Source organism: Terrapene carolina, unplaced genomic scaffold, assembly GCF_002925995.2.
Source record: "Terrapene carolina triunguis isolate 2854851 unplaced genomic scaffold, T_m_triunguis-2.0 Scaffold42, whole genome shotgun sequence".
NCBI lineage: Eukaryota > Metazoa > Chordata > Testudines > Emydidae > Terrapene > Terrapene triunguis.
The window spans coordinates 282145-303708 of NW_020664393.1; the positions used below are offsets into that span (position 1 = coordinate 282145).

General features: G+C 44.8%; 1 protein-coding gene across 1 annotated transcript in view; it reads right to left on the minus strand.

The window, feature by feature from the left end:
* Window positions 1–21564, minus strand: part of LOC112106981 (dermatan-sulfate epimerase) — a 296569-nt gene that overhangs the window by 101534 nt on the left and 173471 nt on the right. The window contains exons 9-10 of the mRNA XM_026653475.1: window positions 2031–2149; window positions 675–833 (exon numbers count right to left, since the gene is read on the minus strand). Coding sequence (XP_026509260.1) covers window positions 675–833; window positions 2031–2149 — 278 coding nt within the window. The remainder of the gene's footprint in view (window positions 1–674; window positions 834–2030; window positions 2150–21564) is intronic.

The following is a 21564-nucleotide window of genomic DNA, read 5'->3' on the forward strand; positions in this document are numbered from 1 at the left end:
TTCCCTGGCAGTTCTGCTGATCAGTGGAAAGAAGAAAGGGGCCAATCCTCCCCGCATCTCTTTGGATGAGTTTCGGGCTGATAGTGGTGCTGGCATGGATCAATGGACCTTCTTCCCAGCTACCTTTAACTTAAAGTGTTTTTTATTATTTATTTAAGATGATTGTCAAAGGGGCTGTAGTTGACCAACCTCAGAGAAGCTTCCCTTTGTGAATAGGAAACATCAGCAGACTGTGAGCATACACAGTGGAATACACCTGAATTCATTTCAGATGACTGGCTTCCACTGCAGGAGCTGAAGGTAAGCAGGTTTAGAGATTTGGCTCATGGGAGCAGGGAAGGTTCATGTGAATGAACATCTAAAGCCCACATTTCTTGAACCACGGTTTAGCTAGCTTAGTGTCAGGAAATGGCAGCCCATAGGGCACTAGTGCTGCCTTGCTGTAAATAGAGGCCTTATGATGTCAAGTTGTCATATGATGGCATAATTTTGATACAGCCATGAATGGGCATGAAAAATGTAGACACTGCCAAAAGACTTGCATCGCTACTAGTAGGTTTCTTCTTATTCTACTTAGTGCAGGTGGCCCTACAATTATCTCTAGCCTTTTCTTTTTTCATTTTTTTTTTTTTTTTTTTTTTTAGTTCAAGGAAACAGCTGCAAGGAACCCTTACCTCATATTTTCCTTTCTTCTCCAAGGGCTCAGACTCAGTCTCCACAGGTATCATAACTTCATCCCCTCTAAGCTCCTCTAAGATGAAGACCGTCTCCCAGTTGCTATAGTGACGGGCTGGGAAAATATCTGAATGCATGCTGTCACCAAAATAAACAACCTAAAAGTGAAGCAGCAAATTAAAAGTGCTATGTGTGTGAGGAAAACACAAGCAACTGTGTTTCAGAGATAGAGAAAGGGAGCTTCAAAAACAACCAAATAAAAATTCCTCTAGGTTTATCTGGACACAACAAATGGATTTTTTATCATGGTTTCTTTCTATAAAAAAGCCTCCTCACTGCAGGCCTTTCACTCCATTTTGGTTTGCCTCTGAATACCTTCCATGCCCTGGCCTTCCACTGACATTACAATAGAACACTGCAATATGAGTGGCACATAGGACAACACCGCTAGGGCATTTTGGTTGACAAAACTAGCATATTAGACAGCAGTAAAGTAAGACTGACAAGCAGATAAAACAGAATTTAAAAAAAAATGTAACAAATTTGGAAAATATTTGAAACAAAGGAAAACTCTGATCATCTCTCTTTATTTCTGAACGGAACCTTCTGTCATGTACTTACGTGTATAGCCTACATATTGGGTGAAACTGGCCCTATTGAAGTCAATGGCAAAACTCCCATGGACTTCAAAGGGGTCAGGATTTCACCCATTGAATGGGGTAACACAATGGTCCAAGTTTTTATTTACACAACCTTGTTCATCTGTTTTCTCTACAGGAAAAGATTACACAGGTTTTATTACACACACATGCACACAGAGTAGATATATACACACACATGCATCATCAGATATATATTCTGTACAACATTTATTTTTCCTTTTTGAGAAAGGCAGTAAATATCTATAATTCCTAGAAATTGAATGTAACTAGTCAACTTCTCCCTTCCTGTTCTGTATTAATAAATACAAGAACCACTATTTTATCCCCAATACCGGATTCCCCAGCGCATATCTATCTTTTAGACTGCCTGCTCTCCAGGAAGGAACTGTATTCTTGTGTATTGTACACAAGCCCATTGGCACTGTTAAACAAATAATCATGCAGACAACAACAGCACTAGGAGAGTTATGGTGTAAATTAACTAATAGGACCCATCTTTAATATCTATTGGGCATTTTCTTCAAATGTTTACTACTAGGCGAAGCACAAAGTACTGCAAGTAATCTCCATGGAAATTCAATGGGATTACTCAGCACTACATTCAGTAATAAGGTTCTAATTCATGCTCATTTGGTGATAAATAGATCAATGGTGGTATCTATTAAGATAACTTGCCCCTCTCTTGCTGAATACCTTGGGTTCTGGCTTGCCCGTCATCTTCTTCAGCAGTTCATAAAGATGGGTAGCATTACCTTGGGAATACCAGCCAGGTTTGTCCAAGGATGGCAGAGCCTCCTGTTCCTCATCATTTTCTGAAATCATAAAACAAGATTTCCCACTGTTAGTGAGAGCAATAGGAAAACTCACTACTCTTCTGGTGCTGTTTGAGAGACGCATGACAAGATGCACCAATTTACCCATGATAATTCTAATTTGACACTAAAGACTTGTCTACACTTACTGCGGGATCAACGAGCCGCGATCGATGCATTGGTGGTCAATTTAGCGGGTCTTGTGAAGACCCGCTAAATCGACCGCAAATCACTCTCCCATCAACTCCTGTACTCCACCGGATTGAAGAGTAGGGGGAGTCGACAGGAGAGCGTTTTCCGTCGACATCGCGTAGTGTGGACCCCACAGTAAGTAGATCTAAGCTACGTAGATTTGAGTTACACTATTTACGTAACTCAAATTGTGTAGCTTAGATTGAATTTCCCCTGTAGTGTAGACAAAGCCTAAGAAGAAGGACGTGTCCAGGAGAGAGGAAGGTGGCAGGAGGTTCAAGTTAAGGTACTAATCAGAAGTTTCAGGTTAGGTCAGGTTGTAGTATAGGACCTGATGAAAGTTCGGGGAGCATGGCTCACTGTCACTGCTGTGCATGGTGGTTCCAATAAAAGAGATATTTGAGATTTAAAGGCCTCAGGCTGCAACTGTATTGATTTTCACTCAGACTTAATGTTATCCATAATCTATAATGCTTGATGTTATGCTCAATTATCCATGAATGCCCGGAAGCCTACAGAACAGTCCCCAACCTCTTTTCCCATCAAAGGAGGGGTTGCAAATATGTAGCCAAACTCTCTCTCAGGGAGATCAAACCATATCTGACAGAGGTGTGTTCCCATGACAATTATACTCCTCCTTCCTCTGTCATGCCTTAGCTCTGCCAGCTCCCAAAATTGTACCCACATTTTGGGATAGAGATTAGGCCCATCCAAACATACCACAAGAGGCTTCAACCAAAAGTTGCAGTGACGGAGGTAGAAAACTACACAAACAATATTGAGAGGTCATCAGCTACCCTATGGCAGTTGCTACAGCATTCCAGGGAACGATAACAGCAATACCTACCTATGGAAACAGAACTAACTGCCAACCCTAAACGCTGACTCTATACACCAAGGTCAATATGCTGTGTACGAAAATAAATTCCTTCTTGAGCTCAAATAAAGTGATAAACTATTGTGCATACAGGTGAGCATCATCAATCTCATATCTAAAATTTGCACTAATGCCTGATGTTCCAGTATCATCCTGCTCAAGGGAGAGAGTGTGTAGAAACAAACTGATGCTAATGCTATAGGTGATATGTGCTTCCTATCCAGGCAGCCATCTACGCACCCTGCAGTCACAGTAAGATGCAAACCAGGAGTCTAAGTAGAGTATGAAAGTCACCATCCCCTAGCTGATTTGACTGTAAGCCCAACCTCCAGCCACTCTGGACACCTGCCCTGGTGTCTGTACAGCTAAACTTGTGTAAATCTCTGTTAGGTAGTGTGTCATTATCAACTGTATCTTTTTGCTTCTTGTTGGAGCCAACTTGCTGACCTTTGCAAAACTGTAAATGGGAATCTCATCAGAAAGTGAACTTGTCTAATACAGTGCATGTGCATTGGTTACTGAAGTGATTACGCAAAGGGGTTATTTTGTTTCTCAGCCCCAATACAATATTTTTTATACAATAAAGAGAGAGAGAGAAGAAAAGAGGTCAATATAGTGTTTTGATCTGGTTTATCTAGAACATCAGTAATTCTATACAGTCTATTGCTACAGTATTCTTCGAGAATTACAAAATACCTTAAAGCGGGAGAGAGAGAGAAGTCTAGAACAGAGAGAGCAAACATTATGGAGTTACAGGTGCAGCAATTCCCGCAGAGACAGAGTGAAGTGAAACTTTGGAGACAGAGTAGAGCAAGGGGAAGGAAAGCTGTTTAAAAAAAACAGTAAAGGCGCATACAACAGGATAATATGTACACTGATGGGAGGACAAAAAGAGGTAGTAATGGGGAAAAGAGAAACATGAGGAGAGGCTGCAAATCTTTTTCAAATGTTGTGGGTCCAGAAATCTGACTAAAAACAGGATTATTCCCAGACAAAACAATTTTATAATAGGGATGTTCTAGAAACTGGGATGAGCAAGGAAATCCAAAATTAAGAACATCATTCTGCTTCAAACTCATGCGGAAACAGTTTCCCTCTCATACTCCCTACAAAACCAAAGAAATATAACGATATGTATTAAAGGTGGAATGTTATCCTTCACTTTGCATTTCCTGACTTTTGATTGTTGGTTTGTGACTCAACCTTAATGTTGTTGAAACAATTTGTCTGAATTTCCTCATTTGCTTTTGCTGTTTTAAAACTATTCATATATCCTCCTTTCACCCTGACCTGCCCTCACAGTTTCCTGGAAGATTTTAAACAGGTTTTAAATTAGACACACTATCTTGTTGTCAGGGCCGGCTCCAGGCACCAGCTTAACAAGCAGGTGCTTGGGGCGGCCAAGGGAGAGGGGCGGCACGTGCGGCAATTCGGGGGCGGCAGGTCCCTCACTCCCTCTAGGAGTGAAGGACCTGACGCTGAACTGCCACCACCGATCGCAGCTTTTTTTTTTTTCTCCCTAATTGCCGCCGCCGGTCGCGATTGCGATTGCAGCTTTTTTTTTGCTTGGGGCGGCAGAAATGCTGGAGCCGGCCCTGCTTGTTGTTATGCTTATGGAAATTTGTTTTTTTTTTCTGCATATTTTTAGACATATTTGCAGGGATGGCTGAATGGGTAGCCACACATTTCAGACACATAATTGTCCAAAGATAGTAGGGGTTTTAGATTTTTCCCAAAAAGAGTTTCTCAGATTGACAAGAACAAAATGCATATCTATGAAAACTACTCATAAGACACTGCAAATAGAAACCCATCAAACAGATTAATATTTTGTTAAATGGACATTTTTTGAAATGGCAAAATAATGAACAATCTCATTTTTAACAAGATAATATGGTTCCCCTTCTTTTATATACTCTAAAGATCCAAACTGCAATTGATTATGTCCTCTCTAAGACAGTGGTGGGCAAAATGCGGCCCAGGGGCCGCACACGGCCCATCGGGGTAATCTGCTGGTGGGCCATGAGACAGTCCGCAGGCAAGGCCGCCCGCAGCTCCCAGTCGCTGCGGTTCGCCATTCCCAGCCACTGGGAGCTGCGGGTGGCCATGCATGTGGATGGTCGATGTAAACAAACAGTCTCTCAGCTCGCCAGCGGATTACCCTGACGGGCCGTGTGCGGCCCACAGGTTGCCCACCACTACTCTAAGACATATGTGCTTTCTATGAATTGCTTTAAGTCATGGGCACATTTCTGCAAATATTCTTCTCTTTATCCAGAAAGCTTTCAAAATAATCCATGCTGCATGTTAATGTTCTGGCAAGTTCAATCAAGTACCTACAGCAGTAGATGAAGTAGGCTCTCCCACACCTTCCCATGTAAAAATAAAGTGAACTACATAATTGTATCTCAGTGATCAGAAGCAAAGAGGAAATAGGTAGCCATTTTTCAAAATGGAAAGGTGGCTTAACAGAAAGGTGGCTAAGTGACTGGTATTAAGATTGGTGTGGCTCAGTGTATAATGATCTGGAAAATGAGGTGGACAGCAGAATGGTTAACAGCAATGACGCCAATGTTTTTAGTTATCATTACCATTGTGGAGAATTCTTAGAAACTCCAGAAGGACTGAAGTATGTATGAAACAATAAGAGGTGGATCAGTCTAGTGTCTCTCTGTCAGCTGAATCATTAAAACACTGGATGAAAAAAACCAGCGACGTAAATATGCTTATCAAATACAGCAGTGTTGGTATCACAGCAATAATCGATAATATATTACTGTTTGGAGCAAGTATTATCGTTATTAATTATATGTATTACAGAGCACCTAGAGGCTCCTACCAAGATCAGGGCCCCACTGTGTTAAGCAATGTACAAGCACAGTGAGAGACAGTCCTTGCCCTGAAGAGTTTATGTTGGTTAAAAGACAAGCCTGGAAGGTAAGCGACCAGGGTTCTTTTCCTTGCTCTGCCACTGACCCATTCTGAGACCTCTGGAAAGTAACTTAAATTCCAAGTCTCAGTTTCTCCATCTATAAAATGGGGATAACAAGTTGTGATGCTTAATTCATTCATAGTTACGTATCACTGTGAAATCCCTGAATTTGGAAGGGACTGCAGAAATCCAAAGTATTATGAAAATTTCTCTCTGATGCTGTTTCAGGAATAAGAGATCTGAACCTGAAATGCTTAAACAGATTAATTACACAAATGCCTCTTACAGTGGGACTGTGCTCCTTTAGATAGTAGCTTCAACTTGACCGTGCTCGAGAATGTTGCCCATTTTCTGGAGACTTAAAAAATGAAGTATTCTAGATTTTTGTTATTGTAACTGTCTCCTTTGTATCTTGTTGTGAACGTGCAGCAACTAACTCATCCCAAGACGAGAAGAGAGAAAAACTCCTTATTTAGCTGCTACTAACATCTGGGAGTTCACCCAAAGGTCAGAAATGCTATAAATATTACCTCAGCAGGAAGCAAGACATATAAAGATGGGGATGTTAATGCTGCTAAAGCATTCTTACAACCTGGAGGGGTGAAGTGCTGACAGTTTCAAACAGTCCAGATAACTCAGAAATAATTTCTCAGGTGATTTAGATAGAACAACTCACTTCTATTTGAAGTCTCTAATATATCACTGCTACATACACTCCTAGCTCCATATTACAATACATGCCATGACAAGTAGCGTAAAGGTATCCAGTCTAGCAAAATAACTAGAGAAGAGGAAACAATGTTTGTAAATTGTAACTACCACATCCCCACAAAGATCATTAGAGGAATATCATTTCAGAGGAAATTTCCTGTAGGAAAGTCACTTTTTTTCTACAGAAAAACTTGACTAACTGGAATAGCAATGCAGATTGCAGTGTATTGTAACAACTGGGGACGTTCATTCTGATTCACTTGAAATAGAATTTTACTAAATTCACTGTAAGCAGGTAATTGTGTATTTCAAATAAACAAATTCATTCACAAAATCAGTATTCTTAGTTTATTTTTTAACATCTTTCTCACAGGAGACTTCTATGCCCTTTCTAGTTTGCCTTGAAATTTGAGTTGCAGGTTTATGACATTGCATGAGGAACATCTGGCATTATTTCTCCAGCTGAGAAGTGGCAGAGAGGAATCAGCAAAACTTTTTCTTTCTCTGATTTAAGTGACTGGTATTGTTGATTTACTTTGGTAAAATACTATCTTATGCTCTCTAGGAAAGTATTACACCTTCCTTTTTAGGTGTAGGTAGCATGCTGGTCATCTGCTTATTGGTCATGAATAAAGACTTAGGGGGTATGTCTACATTGCAAATAAAAGGTGTGTTCTTAACTCAAATTAGCTAACCCATGTCAGCTAACTTGGGTTAAAATAGTGGTGAAGACAGGACAACTCTGCTTTTAACTCAGGTTAGCAGCTCAAGTTTAAGCCTACAGGGGATCCTGAAGTTGGGCTTGAGCAGCCAACCTGAGTTAAAAGCCAACTTGCCCTGTCTTCACAGCTATTCAAATCCGACTTAGCTAATGTGGGTTTACCTAACTCCCCCAAATGCCTTCAGTCACATTTTTCAAAAAATGGGGTCTTAGGCACGTACAGTTAACCATATTTAGGCTCATAGGTCAATGGTTTGATTTTTCAGGGTGCAGAGTACACACAGGTCCCATTTTGGTCCTTAATGCTTCAGGCCTGCAGGATAAGTGCAGAGGCAAACTCTTGAGCCTGCACAGAGCTGCACTGGAGTCTCAAATCAGACTGTAAAGCAACTCTTTCCTCCTTCAAATCACTCCTGAAAATGCTCTGTTGCTGTGCAGGTTACAGGAAAACACCACATAAAAATGGCTAGGTAGATGACCACCAGGGATTACTGATATTTATTTTGTTTGTTTGCATATTACAGTAAAATCAGCAGATGATTCTAAGTGATCTAACTGTGCCTGTAGTTAGTCTATGTAAGAAAATGTTCCTATCACTGCTACAGCTATCCTTCCTCTAGGGTGACCAGATGCCCTGATTTTATAGGGACAGTCCCGATTTTTGGGTCTTTTTCTTATATAGGCTCCTATTACCCCCCATATCCTATCCTGATTTTTCACATTTGCTATCTGGTCACCCTACCTTCTTCCCTCCTCCTCAAAGACTCTGAGCTATTCAGCATAGGAAAAATCTCTTACTACATGTTTGTAAAGTCCTTAGAACAATGAAGCCCTGACTGAGAACTCTGGGTGCTGTTGTTAAACAAATAATAAATATTATGATTCGTAATAAGGGGAAAGGAACACAAGCCAGAATTGGAAAAGAACAGGTTAAAGAATATTTAGATAAGTTAAATGTAGTTAAGTGGGCAGGGCCTAATGAATTTCACCCTTGTACTAGCTGAAGCAATCTCGGAACAATTAGCAATCATCTTTGAGAACTCAGGGAGGATGCGTGAGGTCCCAGAGGACTGGAAAAAGGCAAACTTAGTACCTATATTTAAAGAGGGGAACAAAGAGCTCCTGGGGAATTATAGACCAGTCAGCCTAACTTCAATACCTGGAAAGATACTGGAACGAATTATTAAACAATCAATTTGTAAGCACTTCAGGTGCTTACATAATAGGGTAATGAGTACTAGCCAACATGGATTTGTCAAACCAATCTAATTTCCAACCTTGACAGGGTTACTGGCCTAGTGGACAGGGGGAAAGATGTAGATGTGCTATATCTTGATTTTAGTAAGGTGTTTGACACAGTCCCACATGACATTCTCGTAAATAAAGAAGGGAAACATGGTCTACATGGAATTATTATAAAGGGGGAGGAGCACAACTGGTTAAAATGTACTTAAAGAGTAGTTATTAAAAGTTCTCTGTCAAACTGGGAAGACATATTTAGTGGGTCCAAGAGGGGTCTGTCTTGGATCTAATACTATTCAATAATTTAATTAATGACTTGGACAATGGAATTCATAGTATGCTCATAAAATTTGCAAATGACACCAAGCTAAGAGGGGTTGCAAGAACTCTGGAGGAGAGGATTGCAATTCAAAAGGACCTTGACAAATTGGAAAACTGTTTTGAAATCAACAAGATGAAATTCAATAAAGACAAGTGCAAAGTACTAACCTTAGGAAGGAAAAATCAAATGCACAACTACAAAATGGGGAATAACTGGCTAGCTGATAGTACTGCTGAAAAGAATCTGTGGGTTATAAGGGATCACAAACTGAATATGAGCCAACAATGTGATGCAGTTGTGAAAAAGGCTATGATTCTGGGGTGTATTAACAGGAATATCCTATGTAAGACATGTGAGGTAAATGTCCTGCTTTACTTGGAACTGGTGAGGCCTGTGTAGTACTGTGTCCAGTCCTGGATGCCACATTTTAAGAAGAGGCCAGAGGAGAACTACAAAAATGATAAAAGATTTAGGAAACATGACCTATGAGGAAAGGTTAAAAAAACTGGACATGTTTTAGTCTTGTAAAAAGAAGACTGAAGGGGGACCAGATAGCAGTCTTCAAATATGTTAACTGCTGTTATGACAAGGACAGTGATAGGTTGTTCTCCATGTCCACTGAAGGGAGGACAAGAAATAATGGGCTTAATCTGCAACAAGAGGGATTTAGATGAGATATTAGGAAATCTTTCTAACTAGAAGGGTAGTTAAGCTCTGGAATAGGTTTCCAAGAGAAACTGTGGAATCCCTATCATGGAGGTTTTTAACAACGGGTTAGACAAACACTAGTCAGGGATGGTCTAGGTTTACTTGTTCCTGCCTCGGTGCAGGAGCTGGACGAGCTGACCTCCCAAGGTCCCCTCCAGCCCTACAGCTATGATTCTATAACAGTAGTAACACTACACATTTGCTATGCTACAGACTGGATGTCCCAGTGTTCCTTCTCTCCAGGCAGAATCTAGATCTAATTTTCAGTTCCCTTAAAAATAGCATGCACACTCATTTTGGGGCGGAGGGCAAGGGAGGAAGAAATCACAGGAATACAACATACATTTTTAAAGTGGTGAATGGAAGGTACAGAATAAGCAAAAACTTTGGGGTCAATTACTCCTTCCCATTGATAAAGCCATGGGAGGGAATCTGAAAGGCAGGCAATTTTTGTGAGGTTTCTTTGGTGGAATTTCCTAAAAATACATCTCCTCACTAGGAAAGGGTATGGACCTCTTATAAGTCTGCAGAGTGTTCGCAGCCTAGAGGATCAACTAGGCAGACATTATCCATACATATAGAAACCACTTTTCCTGGCCTCTCCTCAACCAGCAGCAAGATTTCTCCAGAGCTATGTTGTCATTGGCTGGGTCCAGCAGCAGTGGTGGAGCACACAGAGATGAAATGAATACAGCTCACGAATCTGAGAGTTAGTGCATAATAGAGTCTCAGAATGCCCTGCACCAAAATGCCATGGAGCCTCTTACACATGGCTGCAATGAAGGGGCTTTTGAGGGGTCTGAGTGCAGGTGGTGAAGTCACCCCTTTTTGAATAAGCAGGTGAACATCCTCCTGTGGATGGGGCCATTTGGGTCCCTGACCCCATCATGTGCTTCAGAATGTACCTGCTATACTTTAACTTTCAGCCAAGTCACAGATTTCCCACCTGATAAACATTTGAAGCCTCTTGCCCAAAGGAATTCTTAGTGAGGTCATGAGTATTAATATAGCTGTAGTTAGTATGGCTGCTTTAATTCAAAGCTGTACCCCAAAAACATTTTACAGAATTAATAATAGCACATAATGTTAACATTCAAAGTGAGAGGAGTTAAAAGGCATCACACAGTGGAAAAAAAGTGTTTTCAGATGAGACATTTCTTCAAACTAGCTGCTCTCTCAAACAGATTTATGATCTTTGCACTCTAATTTTCAGCTAAACTGCCAACTGAGCAAATTGTGACTTTATTTTTAGTCGATTGGGAATTGGTTCCTGATAAACTGATTTTTGGATTGAGGTTCTACACAATCCCCCGATAAAGAAGCATTTATTTATATTTGACAAAGATATTTTGCAATTACTGGTGGATAATATAAACATGATGTCAAATCTAGTCTCTACAGAGCCTAAAACAGCTCCACAACAAAGCTCGGCTCTGAAGCTATGAGCACTTCCAAGAATCCCTCAGGGCATCCCTACCCCAAGACATGGCCATGTAGCCAACCTCTCCCCAAGCCTGCGTTGAGACCACATAACTCCATCTATATAGCTGCTATAGACGGCAGCCAGAGCACTGGGAGGTATCAAGGAAAATGATGCCACCCAATAGGGTATGAATGTTTTTCCTTTCCAGCTGAGTGACACCATTGAGATTGAGGACCGTGAGCCATTCAATGTATACCTGGCTGACAGGGACAAAACGTCTCAACCCCAGGAATGAAGATGGGGCTAAAAATCCCATTTGGAGGAAGAAAGACCCACAAGTTGTATCATTTAACCAATCCCATGCATTGGAAAAGTGCATGGATAATATTCATAACACTAAGAGGACCCCACTCTGGTCCCTCTTCATGCCCCTTACCGAAACTGTAGGACTTCACTAACCCAAAAACTGATTGCAACCAAAAACACTAGTCACTTCTGAAAATTTTTAATTTTAGATTTACTGTCATGCACCGTTAGCATACTCTCCTAAAAGCTAAACAAGGCACCCACGAATGCTCATTAGTAAGAAAACATACATAACAGCAACATACACCAATGTAAAAACATACAGTGATATAACACCTGTCACCCCAAATTTCACAAAAGATTTTTCACACACTGATGTACTAACGGAGGTGGGTAGGAGTTCACGGATGTGCAGATTGCAACACAGCTCTGCTGAACCCAGTGTCATCCCTGGCTTGCTGCATAATGGCATAATGCGCCGTGAACCTGTGAACAGAGGACCATGTCACGGCTTTGCAAATGTCCTGGATGGATACGTGTGCCAGGAAGGTAGCCGAGGATGCCTGAGCTGTAGTTGAGTGGGCTCTGAGTATTGGCGGCGACGGGACCCCCGCCAGCTCGTAACAAGTGCATATGCAAGAGGTTGTCCAGTTGGAAATCCTCTGCAAAGACACCGGAAGGCCCTTCATCCTTTCTGCTGTGGTGATGAAAAGCTGAGTTGATTTCCGGAAGGGCCCGGTACGCTCTAGGTAGAAGGCTAACGCCCTTCGGATGTCCAGCGTGTGGAGACGCCTCTCTTTGCTGGTGTTGTGTGGTTTGGGACAGAGTACCAGAAGGAAGATGTCCCGGTTCATATGGAAGATAGATACCACCTTCGGCACGAAGGCTGGGTGTGGCTGCAACTGAGTCTTGTCCTTGTAAAAGACCGCGTATGGTGGTTCTGAGGTCAGAGCTTTAATCTCAGAAACTCATCTCACCAACATAACTGCCACCAGGAAAGCGACTTTCCATGGCAGGTGGGAAAGGGAGCAGGAGCCCAGTGGCTCGAAGGGTGGGCCCATGAGCCTAAGTTAAGATCCCACTGTGGGACGGGTCCGCACCTGTGGGAAGAGTCTCTTGAGGCCTCTCAAGAATCTGACCATCATGTCATGAGAAAACACCATCTGGCCCTGGATCAGAGGATAGAAAGCGGAGATGGCCGCGAGGTGTATCTAATGGAGGAGTGTGCTAGACCTTGGTTCCTCAGGTGAAACAGGTGAACCAGGATGGACTGAACAGAAGAATGCAAGAGAGAGATGCCACACTCGGAAGCCCAGTGGGAAAATCTCATCCACTTGGCCAGGCAAGTCAGTCTGGTTGAGGGCTTCCTACTCTCTAGGAGGACCTGCTGGACCACATCCAAACAGGTCTGTTCCTCAGGGTTTAGCCATGGAGCATCCAGGCTGCGAGGTGCTGGGCTGCGAGGTTGGTATGCAATAGCCGACTGTGGTCCTGTGACAGCAGGTCTGGATGGCTGGGCAGGGGCCAGGGAGGGGCCACTGCCCAGCTCATGGGTGTGCTGAACCAGTGTTGGCAAGGCCATGCTGGGGCGATCATGATAACCTGGCACCTTGTCTCTCTTGATCTTTGTCAGCACCTTGCTGATGAGTGGGATCAGCGGGAACGTGTACATCAGGCTCCCCAACCATGACAGAAGGAAGGCGTCGGAGAGGGATCCCCTGCTCAGACCTTGCCGAGAACAGAACCGATGGCACTTTCTGCTCTGTCTGGTGGTGAACAGGTCCACTTGGGGAGTTCCCCACCTCTGGAAGATCATGCAGGCTACCTCTGGGTGGAGCGACCACTTGTGGTGAGAGGAGAAGTCTCTGCTGAGCTGGTCTGCCAGTGTATTCTTGATGCTGGGAAGGTGATAAGCTTCCAGGTGGATTTCGTGGCTGATGCAGCAGTCCCATAGACGGGGCGCCTCTTGACAGAGAGCCGACGAGCGCGCTCCCCCTTGCCTGTTGATGTAGAACATCGAGGCTGTGTTGTCCATCAGGACTCACACGACCCTGCTGACAGGTGGGGTAGGAAGATTCCGCATGCCACCTGGACTGCTCTGAGCTCTTTGATGTTTATGTGCAACTTTGCCTCCTCTGGGGAACACATCCCCTGTGTCTGGAGGTCGCCGAGATGCACCCCGAAGCCGAGGTCCGAGGCGTCCGACACCAACACAATAGGGTGAGGGGGGTTGTCAAACGGAACCCCCTCCAGGACTGACCTGTGGTCGGTCCACCATCACAGCGAGGTAAGTATCGCCTGGGGAATGGTAACAATCTTTTCCAGGGGGTCCTGGGACTGGGACTAGACTGTCCCCAGGCATTGCTGCATAGGCCGCATCTGGAGCCTGGCATGGCAGACAATGTACATGCATGCTGCCATGTGACCCAGCAGACGCAGACAGACCCTGGCCATAGTCGGAGGAATGCAGAGAGTTCCGCGATGAGGTCTGTCCAGTGGCAGGAACATTCTGGTGCAAGTTGAGTCGAGGACCACTCTGATTAACTCTATCCTCTGCACCAGCACTAACGTCGACTTTTTGTCGCTTACCAGGAGGCCCGGGGAGTGTTACGTGGCTTGAAGCACTGCCACATCCCTTTGGACTTGAGACCTGGAGCTGCCCTTGACTAGCCAGTCATCAAGGTATAGGTAGATCTGGATACCCCGGTGCCTGAGGTAAGCTGCTACCACCGACATGCACTTGGTAAACACTCTCAGTGCTGTCGCCAGACCAAACTGGAGGACCGCTAACTGGTAGTGGTGGGGCCCCACCGTAAACCGGAGGAAGCGTCTGTGTCCTTGAAAGATTGCTATGTGAAAATATGCGTCCTTCAAGTCGAGGGCGGCACACCAGTCTCCTGGATCCAGGGAGGGGATGATAGAAGCCAGGGAGACCATGTGGAACTTTAACTTCTTTAGGTACTTGTTGAGGTCTCGCAAGTCCAGAATGGGCCGTAGACTGCCCTTGGCCTTTGGGATTAAAAAGTACCGGGAATAGAACCCTTTATTCCTATACTCGAGAGGAACTTCTTCCACCGCATCCAGCTGTAGTAACCCCTTTACCTACTGCGTGAGGAGACTCTTGTGAGAAGAGTCCCTGAAGAGGGACGGGAAGGTGGGTGGAAAAGAGGGGGTAGAAAGGAACTGGAGGGTATAACTCTGTTCCACTGTGCTGAGGACCCAGCAGTCTGAAGTTATAGAGGTCCAAGCAGGGAAGAAAAGGGTAAGGTGGTTGGAGAACACTGGGAAAGATGGATCCGAGAAATAGGCTGGTAGGTTGCCCTCGGGCACACCCTCAAAACGACTGTTTAGCTGCTTGCTTGATATGGGTTGAGCACAAATGGGCAAAGGGTGGAGGTGGGTGGCTCAGGCAGCGCTTGTAACCCTTGGCTCATCTGTGGGTCTGGTCCTGCCGAGGCTGGCTCCCCTGGTCCTGAGGCTGCTGCAGTTTGAACTGCTTACGCGCCGGGGCTGGGATGTAGAGAACCAGGGTTTTCAGGGTGCTGCGGGACTCCTTGAGGCCATACAACTTGCTTTCTGTTTGCTCCACAAGTAGGGCTCAGCCGTCGAAGGGCAAGTCCTGCATTGACTGCTGGGCCTCGGTGGACAACCCAGAGAGGAGCAGCCAGGAGACTCGCTGCATGGAGAGAGTGGAAGCCATGGTGTGGGCAGCAGCATCAGTGGCATCTGATGCTGCCAGGAGGGCCGCCCTGGCCGTGGTCGTGCCCTCATTGAGGATTGCTCAGAACTCCTTCTTGGAAGCGTTGGGGAGCGACCCTTCAAACTTGGCCATGGCTTGCCACATATTGAAGTCATATTGGCCAAGGAGGGCTTGGTGGTTGGCCACTCTCGGCTGAAGGATGGAAGATGAATAAACATTACGTCCAAAGAGATCCAGCCTCCTCAAGTCTTTATTTTTGGGGGTGGCCCCGGGTTTTCCTTATCTCTCCTTGTAGTTAACTGCCTCGACCACAAGGGAATTGGGGGCTGGGTGAGAGTATAAGTACTCATGCCCTTTGGTTGGCACAAAGTACTTGTGTTCGGCCCTCTTAGAGATGGGGCCAGGGAAGACGGGGTCTGCCACAGGACATTAATGATTTTGGAAACCCCTTCATGAAGGGGTAGAGCCACCTTGGCAGGAGCCGAGGAGCATAGGACATCAAACAGGCCGTCTGAGGGCTCTTTCATTTTGTCTGCCTGTAGCCCCAGGTTGGAAGCAACCCTCTTCAAAAGTTCCTGCTGTGCTTTGGCGTCATCCTGAGGAACTCGGTGAGGGTCCCCATGATAGCCTCATCTGGCGACGACGAGGATGATGCTGGTGCCGCAGGAACCTCCATGTCCACTGGTGGTCCAGCAGCTTGCTCCTCTGGGTCCTCCTGGACCTGTGGGGTCTTACCCCCTGAAGCCTCAAGCACCGTAGAGGGATGGGATACTGAGGCTGCTGGCCTCTCCGAGGCTCCCGACACTGACCAGGCAGCCTGGGAAGGCTGGGTAAACCCCCAAGGGTTCCACGGGTACCATGGTGCCAGCCACTGCGCTTGGGGCCATGGGACTGGTTTTGGTGCTGATGATGTAGGAGGCATGGCAGGTACCGGGGCTTGTCCCGCAGTCAGGGAACCTCAGTCCATGCTGGAGCTATAAGTGGAGTGGTCAGTAGCAGGCAACCAGGATTGGGCAGAGCGGTGGCTCTTGTCTGACCGGTGCCGGTCGCTGCGTCCCGAAGCCAGCTTGTCCGAGTGAGACGGGTGTCTTAGCCAGGGTCCCAGGAACTGACAGCATTCAGCGGATCTGCGATCCACGCCTCACGCTACTCCACTGGTACTGGGATATTGAACGGAACTGGGAGCTACTATGGGCCGGTTGCTGGAAGGATCTTCCAGAGTAGGGTGACCTCCTTCTTGCAGACGGGTGATGTCGGCCCTGTGATCGGTGATCTCTGATCCCCGATCAGTCCCGTGATTGGTACCGGGTCCCTGGAGATGGTCAGAGCCAGGCCCAGAGATCTGGCTGGGTGGCACGTGCGTCAGAAGGTCTGTGCTAATCTACTGGCGAGGTACGCCTCGAATCTCTCGATCGGTGCCCCTGGTGCGGAGACTGAAGGGGGCTCCTCTGAGCCTGCGTCTCTAGTCCTGGCTTCGTGATGGCTTCACGTGAGCAAGTGATGGCGGGACACATGCATAGATCCCAACGCGGGTTTTCTCTGAGACTGGGGTACCGCAGGAGCCGGTGTGGGCAGCATCGGAAGCATCAGGATCTCCTGAGCTGCCTGAAGGGCTTCGGGCCTTGACGGCACCTGAAGCTGGCTGGGGCCTGCATCGCTATCTGGAGTCGCAGGCAAAGTATGGGATGCGCTGCACTGCTCGACTTGAGCTGGGGCCCAACTTCCCGAGGGGGCACTGAGCTGCCCGGCACGGGTCTTGGCTTGCCCCCGACCCTCTCCTTTCCCTTGCGGGAGGAGGAGATCTTCCCCTCACAGTCTTTTTCGGCTTCTTGACCGGAGCCATGGAGGGAGCCCGGAGCTGGCTCACGGATAGCACTGGCGGAGCACTGCGCATGAAGGCCACGGTTCTCAGTGTAGAGTTGGACCGCTGTTCCGGTGCTGGAGTGAGTGCCGACTCCATTAGGAGTGCTTTTAGATGGATATCGCACTCCTTCTTCATCCTAGGTTTGAAGGAGTTGCAGATACGACACTTGTTGCTTATGTACCATAAGTACCATAGGCAGCTGGTATATCGATCACTGACAAGCACAGGCCGTTTGCAGCGATCGTAGGGCTTAAAGCCTGGGGACCAGGTCATGCCCCATCCCCCGGCTGAGTCCCGCTCGGGACTACGAGAACTTCAAGAACTACTACTAAGGTTAACTAACTGTTACAACAACTATCTACAACTATATTACAAGTTCTACAGAGTTCGTACGAACAGAGAACGAGACAGCAGACGTATCAGCACCGTCACTGGTGGCAAGAAGGAACTGAGGGTGGGGGGAGCCAGCGGCGCACCTTATACCATGGCATGTGCGTGCCGCTCCAGGTGGCGCCAGAGCCGGTCCCCTACGGACACTGCTGAGGGAAAAACTTCCGGCAACGGTGCATGTGGTGAGCACACACACCTAATATGGAATGGACATGATCAAGCACTCGAACTCAGGTTTCCTATGCAAATCTGCCTTGTTACCAAGGATCAGATGCACAAGACACTAGGAAATATAAATACAAGACTGGGTTTTGTCTGTTCATAAGAAAATAAGCCTTTCCTCTATCTAAGTCAGCAAGTCATTTCCCTAGAATCTTCCCCAACTCCTGTATTACAGGAATGCAAATGTATATTTTATCCCTTTTCTTGGAAGTTCCTTAATTCAAATGTTACGTCAATGTATTAATTTGCTAACATATCAGAAATAGCTTGGTTAGTGAAAAATATGTTTCCAAAATGCTTTTGGTTATTGGAAAAAGTGATGTCGTGAAATACGAGGAAGGCCTATTGTGCAATTTTTACTGAGAAATTAATCATTTAAGAAGTTCCTTCTTCAGCCTGGTGGATACATAGGTTTGGTGTGGTCCCCCCTCCTCCACCCCTCCCACATTCATTTTCCTTTTGCTACTCTAACGTTTCAAAACGTCTCCAACTTTGGCGAAGTTACAGAGCAGCAAAGTTAGAGACTTTTCTTATTCTTTTTTTGCTACTCTGTAACTTTTTGAAAGTTGAAAAAGGAGAGGGAGGAGGGTGGGAACTACAAACACCACATCTGTGGGTATGTCTACACTTGGAGCTAGGGGTGTGATTCCCAGGTTCAGTAGACATACTCGCACTGGCTCTCATTGACCTCACATGTTAAAAGTAGTAGTGTAGCTATGGTAGCACAGGCAGCAGCGAGCGGAGGCAAGGACTAGCCATCCCGAGTACATACTGTCTGGACCCCAGGGGTATGTGCGTGGGGTGGCTGGCCTGTATGGCTGCCCATGTTACAGCAGCTAAGCCACTATTTCTAGAATGCTACCTTGATGAGACCTAGCGGGAGCTGGGAATCAGAGCCCTAGCCCCAAGTGTAGATGGAGCCTTTGTTGGAAAGATTAACAATGACAGGCATGAAAGGAAAAGCTTTAAAAGCAGAATTTGCAAACAACTCTTGTCCCCTTGCAGTTTATTTTTGCAAGGAGCATGAATCATCAGTGCACATGGGGGCAAAGGGAAGGTGTTGTATACTCGATACACAGAAATGTGCAGACATGTTCCCTAACCCATAGGCCATCCCGCCCCCATCCCCAACCCCAAATATCTTTCAACTGCTCTGTCAGAAAAAGCATGCAGTGTAACTTATGGGAGTTTATTGAGGAGCCAAAAGCTGAGTGAAAATCTCTCCCCTGTTCACTTTGGGACAGAGCACCTATCACTGTAGTGTCTAACAGGGGATTGTTTGGTATGCATCGAAGCACAGTGGGCAGCCAGCACAGCCATTAACTTAAAAAGTGGCAGCAGAGAGTTTATTGAAGAGAAAGGAAACAGCAGTACAAAGGGGTTTAAGTAAAATCTCTCTCAGCAGAAGGAGGAAGATCACTCTCTATTTTTAACTTTTGATATAACTTATTGCTCTGCCTCTTTTGCTCAGGAAATAGCTCTGTGGACATTCAAAACTCATGAAAATAAAAATGTATTGCACTTTTTTCCACAATCTGTGCACTCAAGAATAATTTAACAATAATTCTAAAATGTAATTTGTCAGAACATAAGAACAGCCATACTGGGTCAGACCAAGGGTCCATCAAGCCCCGTATCCTGTCTTCCAACACTGCCAGTCCCAGATGCTTCCGAGGGAATGAAAAGAACAGGGCAGTTATTAAGTGATACATCCCGTGTCATCAAGTCCCAGCTTCTGGCAGTGAGACGTTAATGCACTCCCAGGACACAGGGTTGTATCGCTGATCGTCTTGGCTAATAGCCATTGATGGACCTATCCTCCATGAACTTATCTAATTCTCTTTTGACCGTGGTTATACTTTTGACCTTCACAACAACCCCTGGCAACAAGCTCCACAGGTTGACTGTGTGTTGTGTGAAGAAATACTTCCTTTTGTTTGTTTTAAACCTGCTGCCTGTTAATTTCATTGGGTGACCCCTGGTTCTTGTGCTATGTGCAGGGGGTAAATAAGATTTCTTTATTCACTTTCTCCACACCATTCAAGATTTTATAGACCTCTGTCATATTCCCCCTTAATCATCTCTTTTCTAAGCTAAACAGTCCCATTACTTTTAATCTCTCCTCATATGGAAGCTGTTCCATATCCCTAATCATTATTTTGCCTCTCTCTGTACTTTTTCCAATTCTAATATATCTTTATAGCCATGGAGTGACCAGAACTGCACATGGAATTCAAGGTGTGGGTGTACCATGGATTTTTATATCCCTTTCCCAATGGTTCCTAACATTCTGTTCGCTTTTTTGACTGCCACTGCACACTGAGTGGATGTTTTCATCCATGATGATTCCAAGATCTCTTTCTTGAGTAGTAACAGCTAATTTAGACCCCACCATTTTGGATGTATAGTTGGGATGTTTATGTTTTCTTTTGGTTTATGCTAACTTCAGCTCATGCTGTTCTCTGACTCATTTATTAAAAAGGAAGTATCCACACCCGAATACATAACGGTACACTTAAAGTACTACCACTGCTGATTCTAGCAAGATAGGGAAACAGCCTGCTAAAGTATCATTGAAGAATGCTCAGAGTCCAGAAACAAGGCTACTGAGGGAATGTGGGAAATGCTTCTTTCCTTCTATCTGGAAAATATGTGGTGTCAAGGCAGCTAAGGAAACAAAGTTAGACAACTTTGCTGTTTTAACTGTTAGTAAATGCAGATTTGGAACTGATTTTTAAAGAACTCTTCTTCCTTCCCTTTATACAAAAAAAGAACAGAGAAAGTTCTAAAAGAGTAACAACTGGAAAGTTTGGCTAATTCCCTAAATCTTTGGTTTGATATTTATAGGTTGCGCAGTATGCTTGTTCCAAGTTCTTTCAAACAAACTAGGAAACCTGATAATTGTTGATACTTGCACAACTGAAAACTAACATCTGGGATTACTGAGAGAGGTTTCTGCCCTCTTCCTCAGGAAGACATTAATGCTTGTCAGTTAATCACTTATTGACGCTTTTTCTTACCACAGTGCACACAGGAAATCTCATTAAATTATAAATTTAAAAATTGTCACTAATGTTAAAGATTTTTAAATCTAAATTGTCTTTAGAAAAGGAACCATAAAAAAGGTATATATATAAAAAGGTATAACAATTAAAATGCTTCCAGAAGAGAAAGGGAAATATTAATGCCATTGTATAAGGCACTGGTAAGACTTCACCTGGAACAATTCTGGTTACCCATGTTCAAGAAAGGTTAATTCAAACTGGCACAGGTGCAGAGAAGGGGTACTAGCTTGATCAGGGAACGGAGAGCCTAAAATACAAGTGGAGACCAAAAGAGTTTGGCTTGATTAGCCTAACCAAAAGAAGGCTGAGGGGAGATATGATTGCTTTCTATAAATGCATCAATGGCTAAAACACCAGGGAGAGTGAAGAGTTATTTATGCTAAAGGACAATGTTGGCACAAGAACAGATGGGTATAAACTGGCCATGAATAGATTTAGGCTGGAAATTTGAAGAAAATTTCTAACTATCAGTGCAGCAAGGTTCTCGAATAGCCTTCCAACAAGAGTAGCGGGGGAAATCCTCTAACTAGTGCTAAGATGAAGTTTGATACATTTATGAACAGGGTTATGAGATGGGATTGACTGTGATAGCAGGAGACTGAACTTAATGACCCAGGAGGTCCCTTCCAGTCCTGTGTTCCTATACATTGCACAAAAAAACATTTTAAGTGGCTCATTCATCGTCAAGACTGTTTGTTTATAATAGCAAAAAAGGAAAAGCCACAATTTTAGTTCAAAAC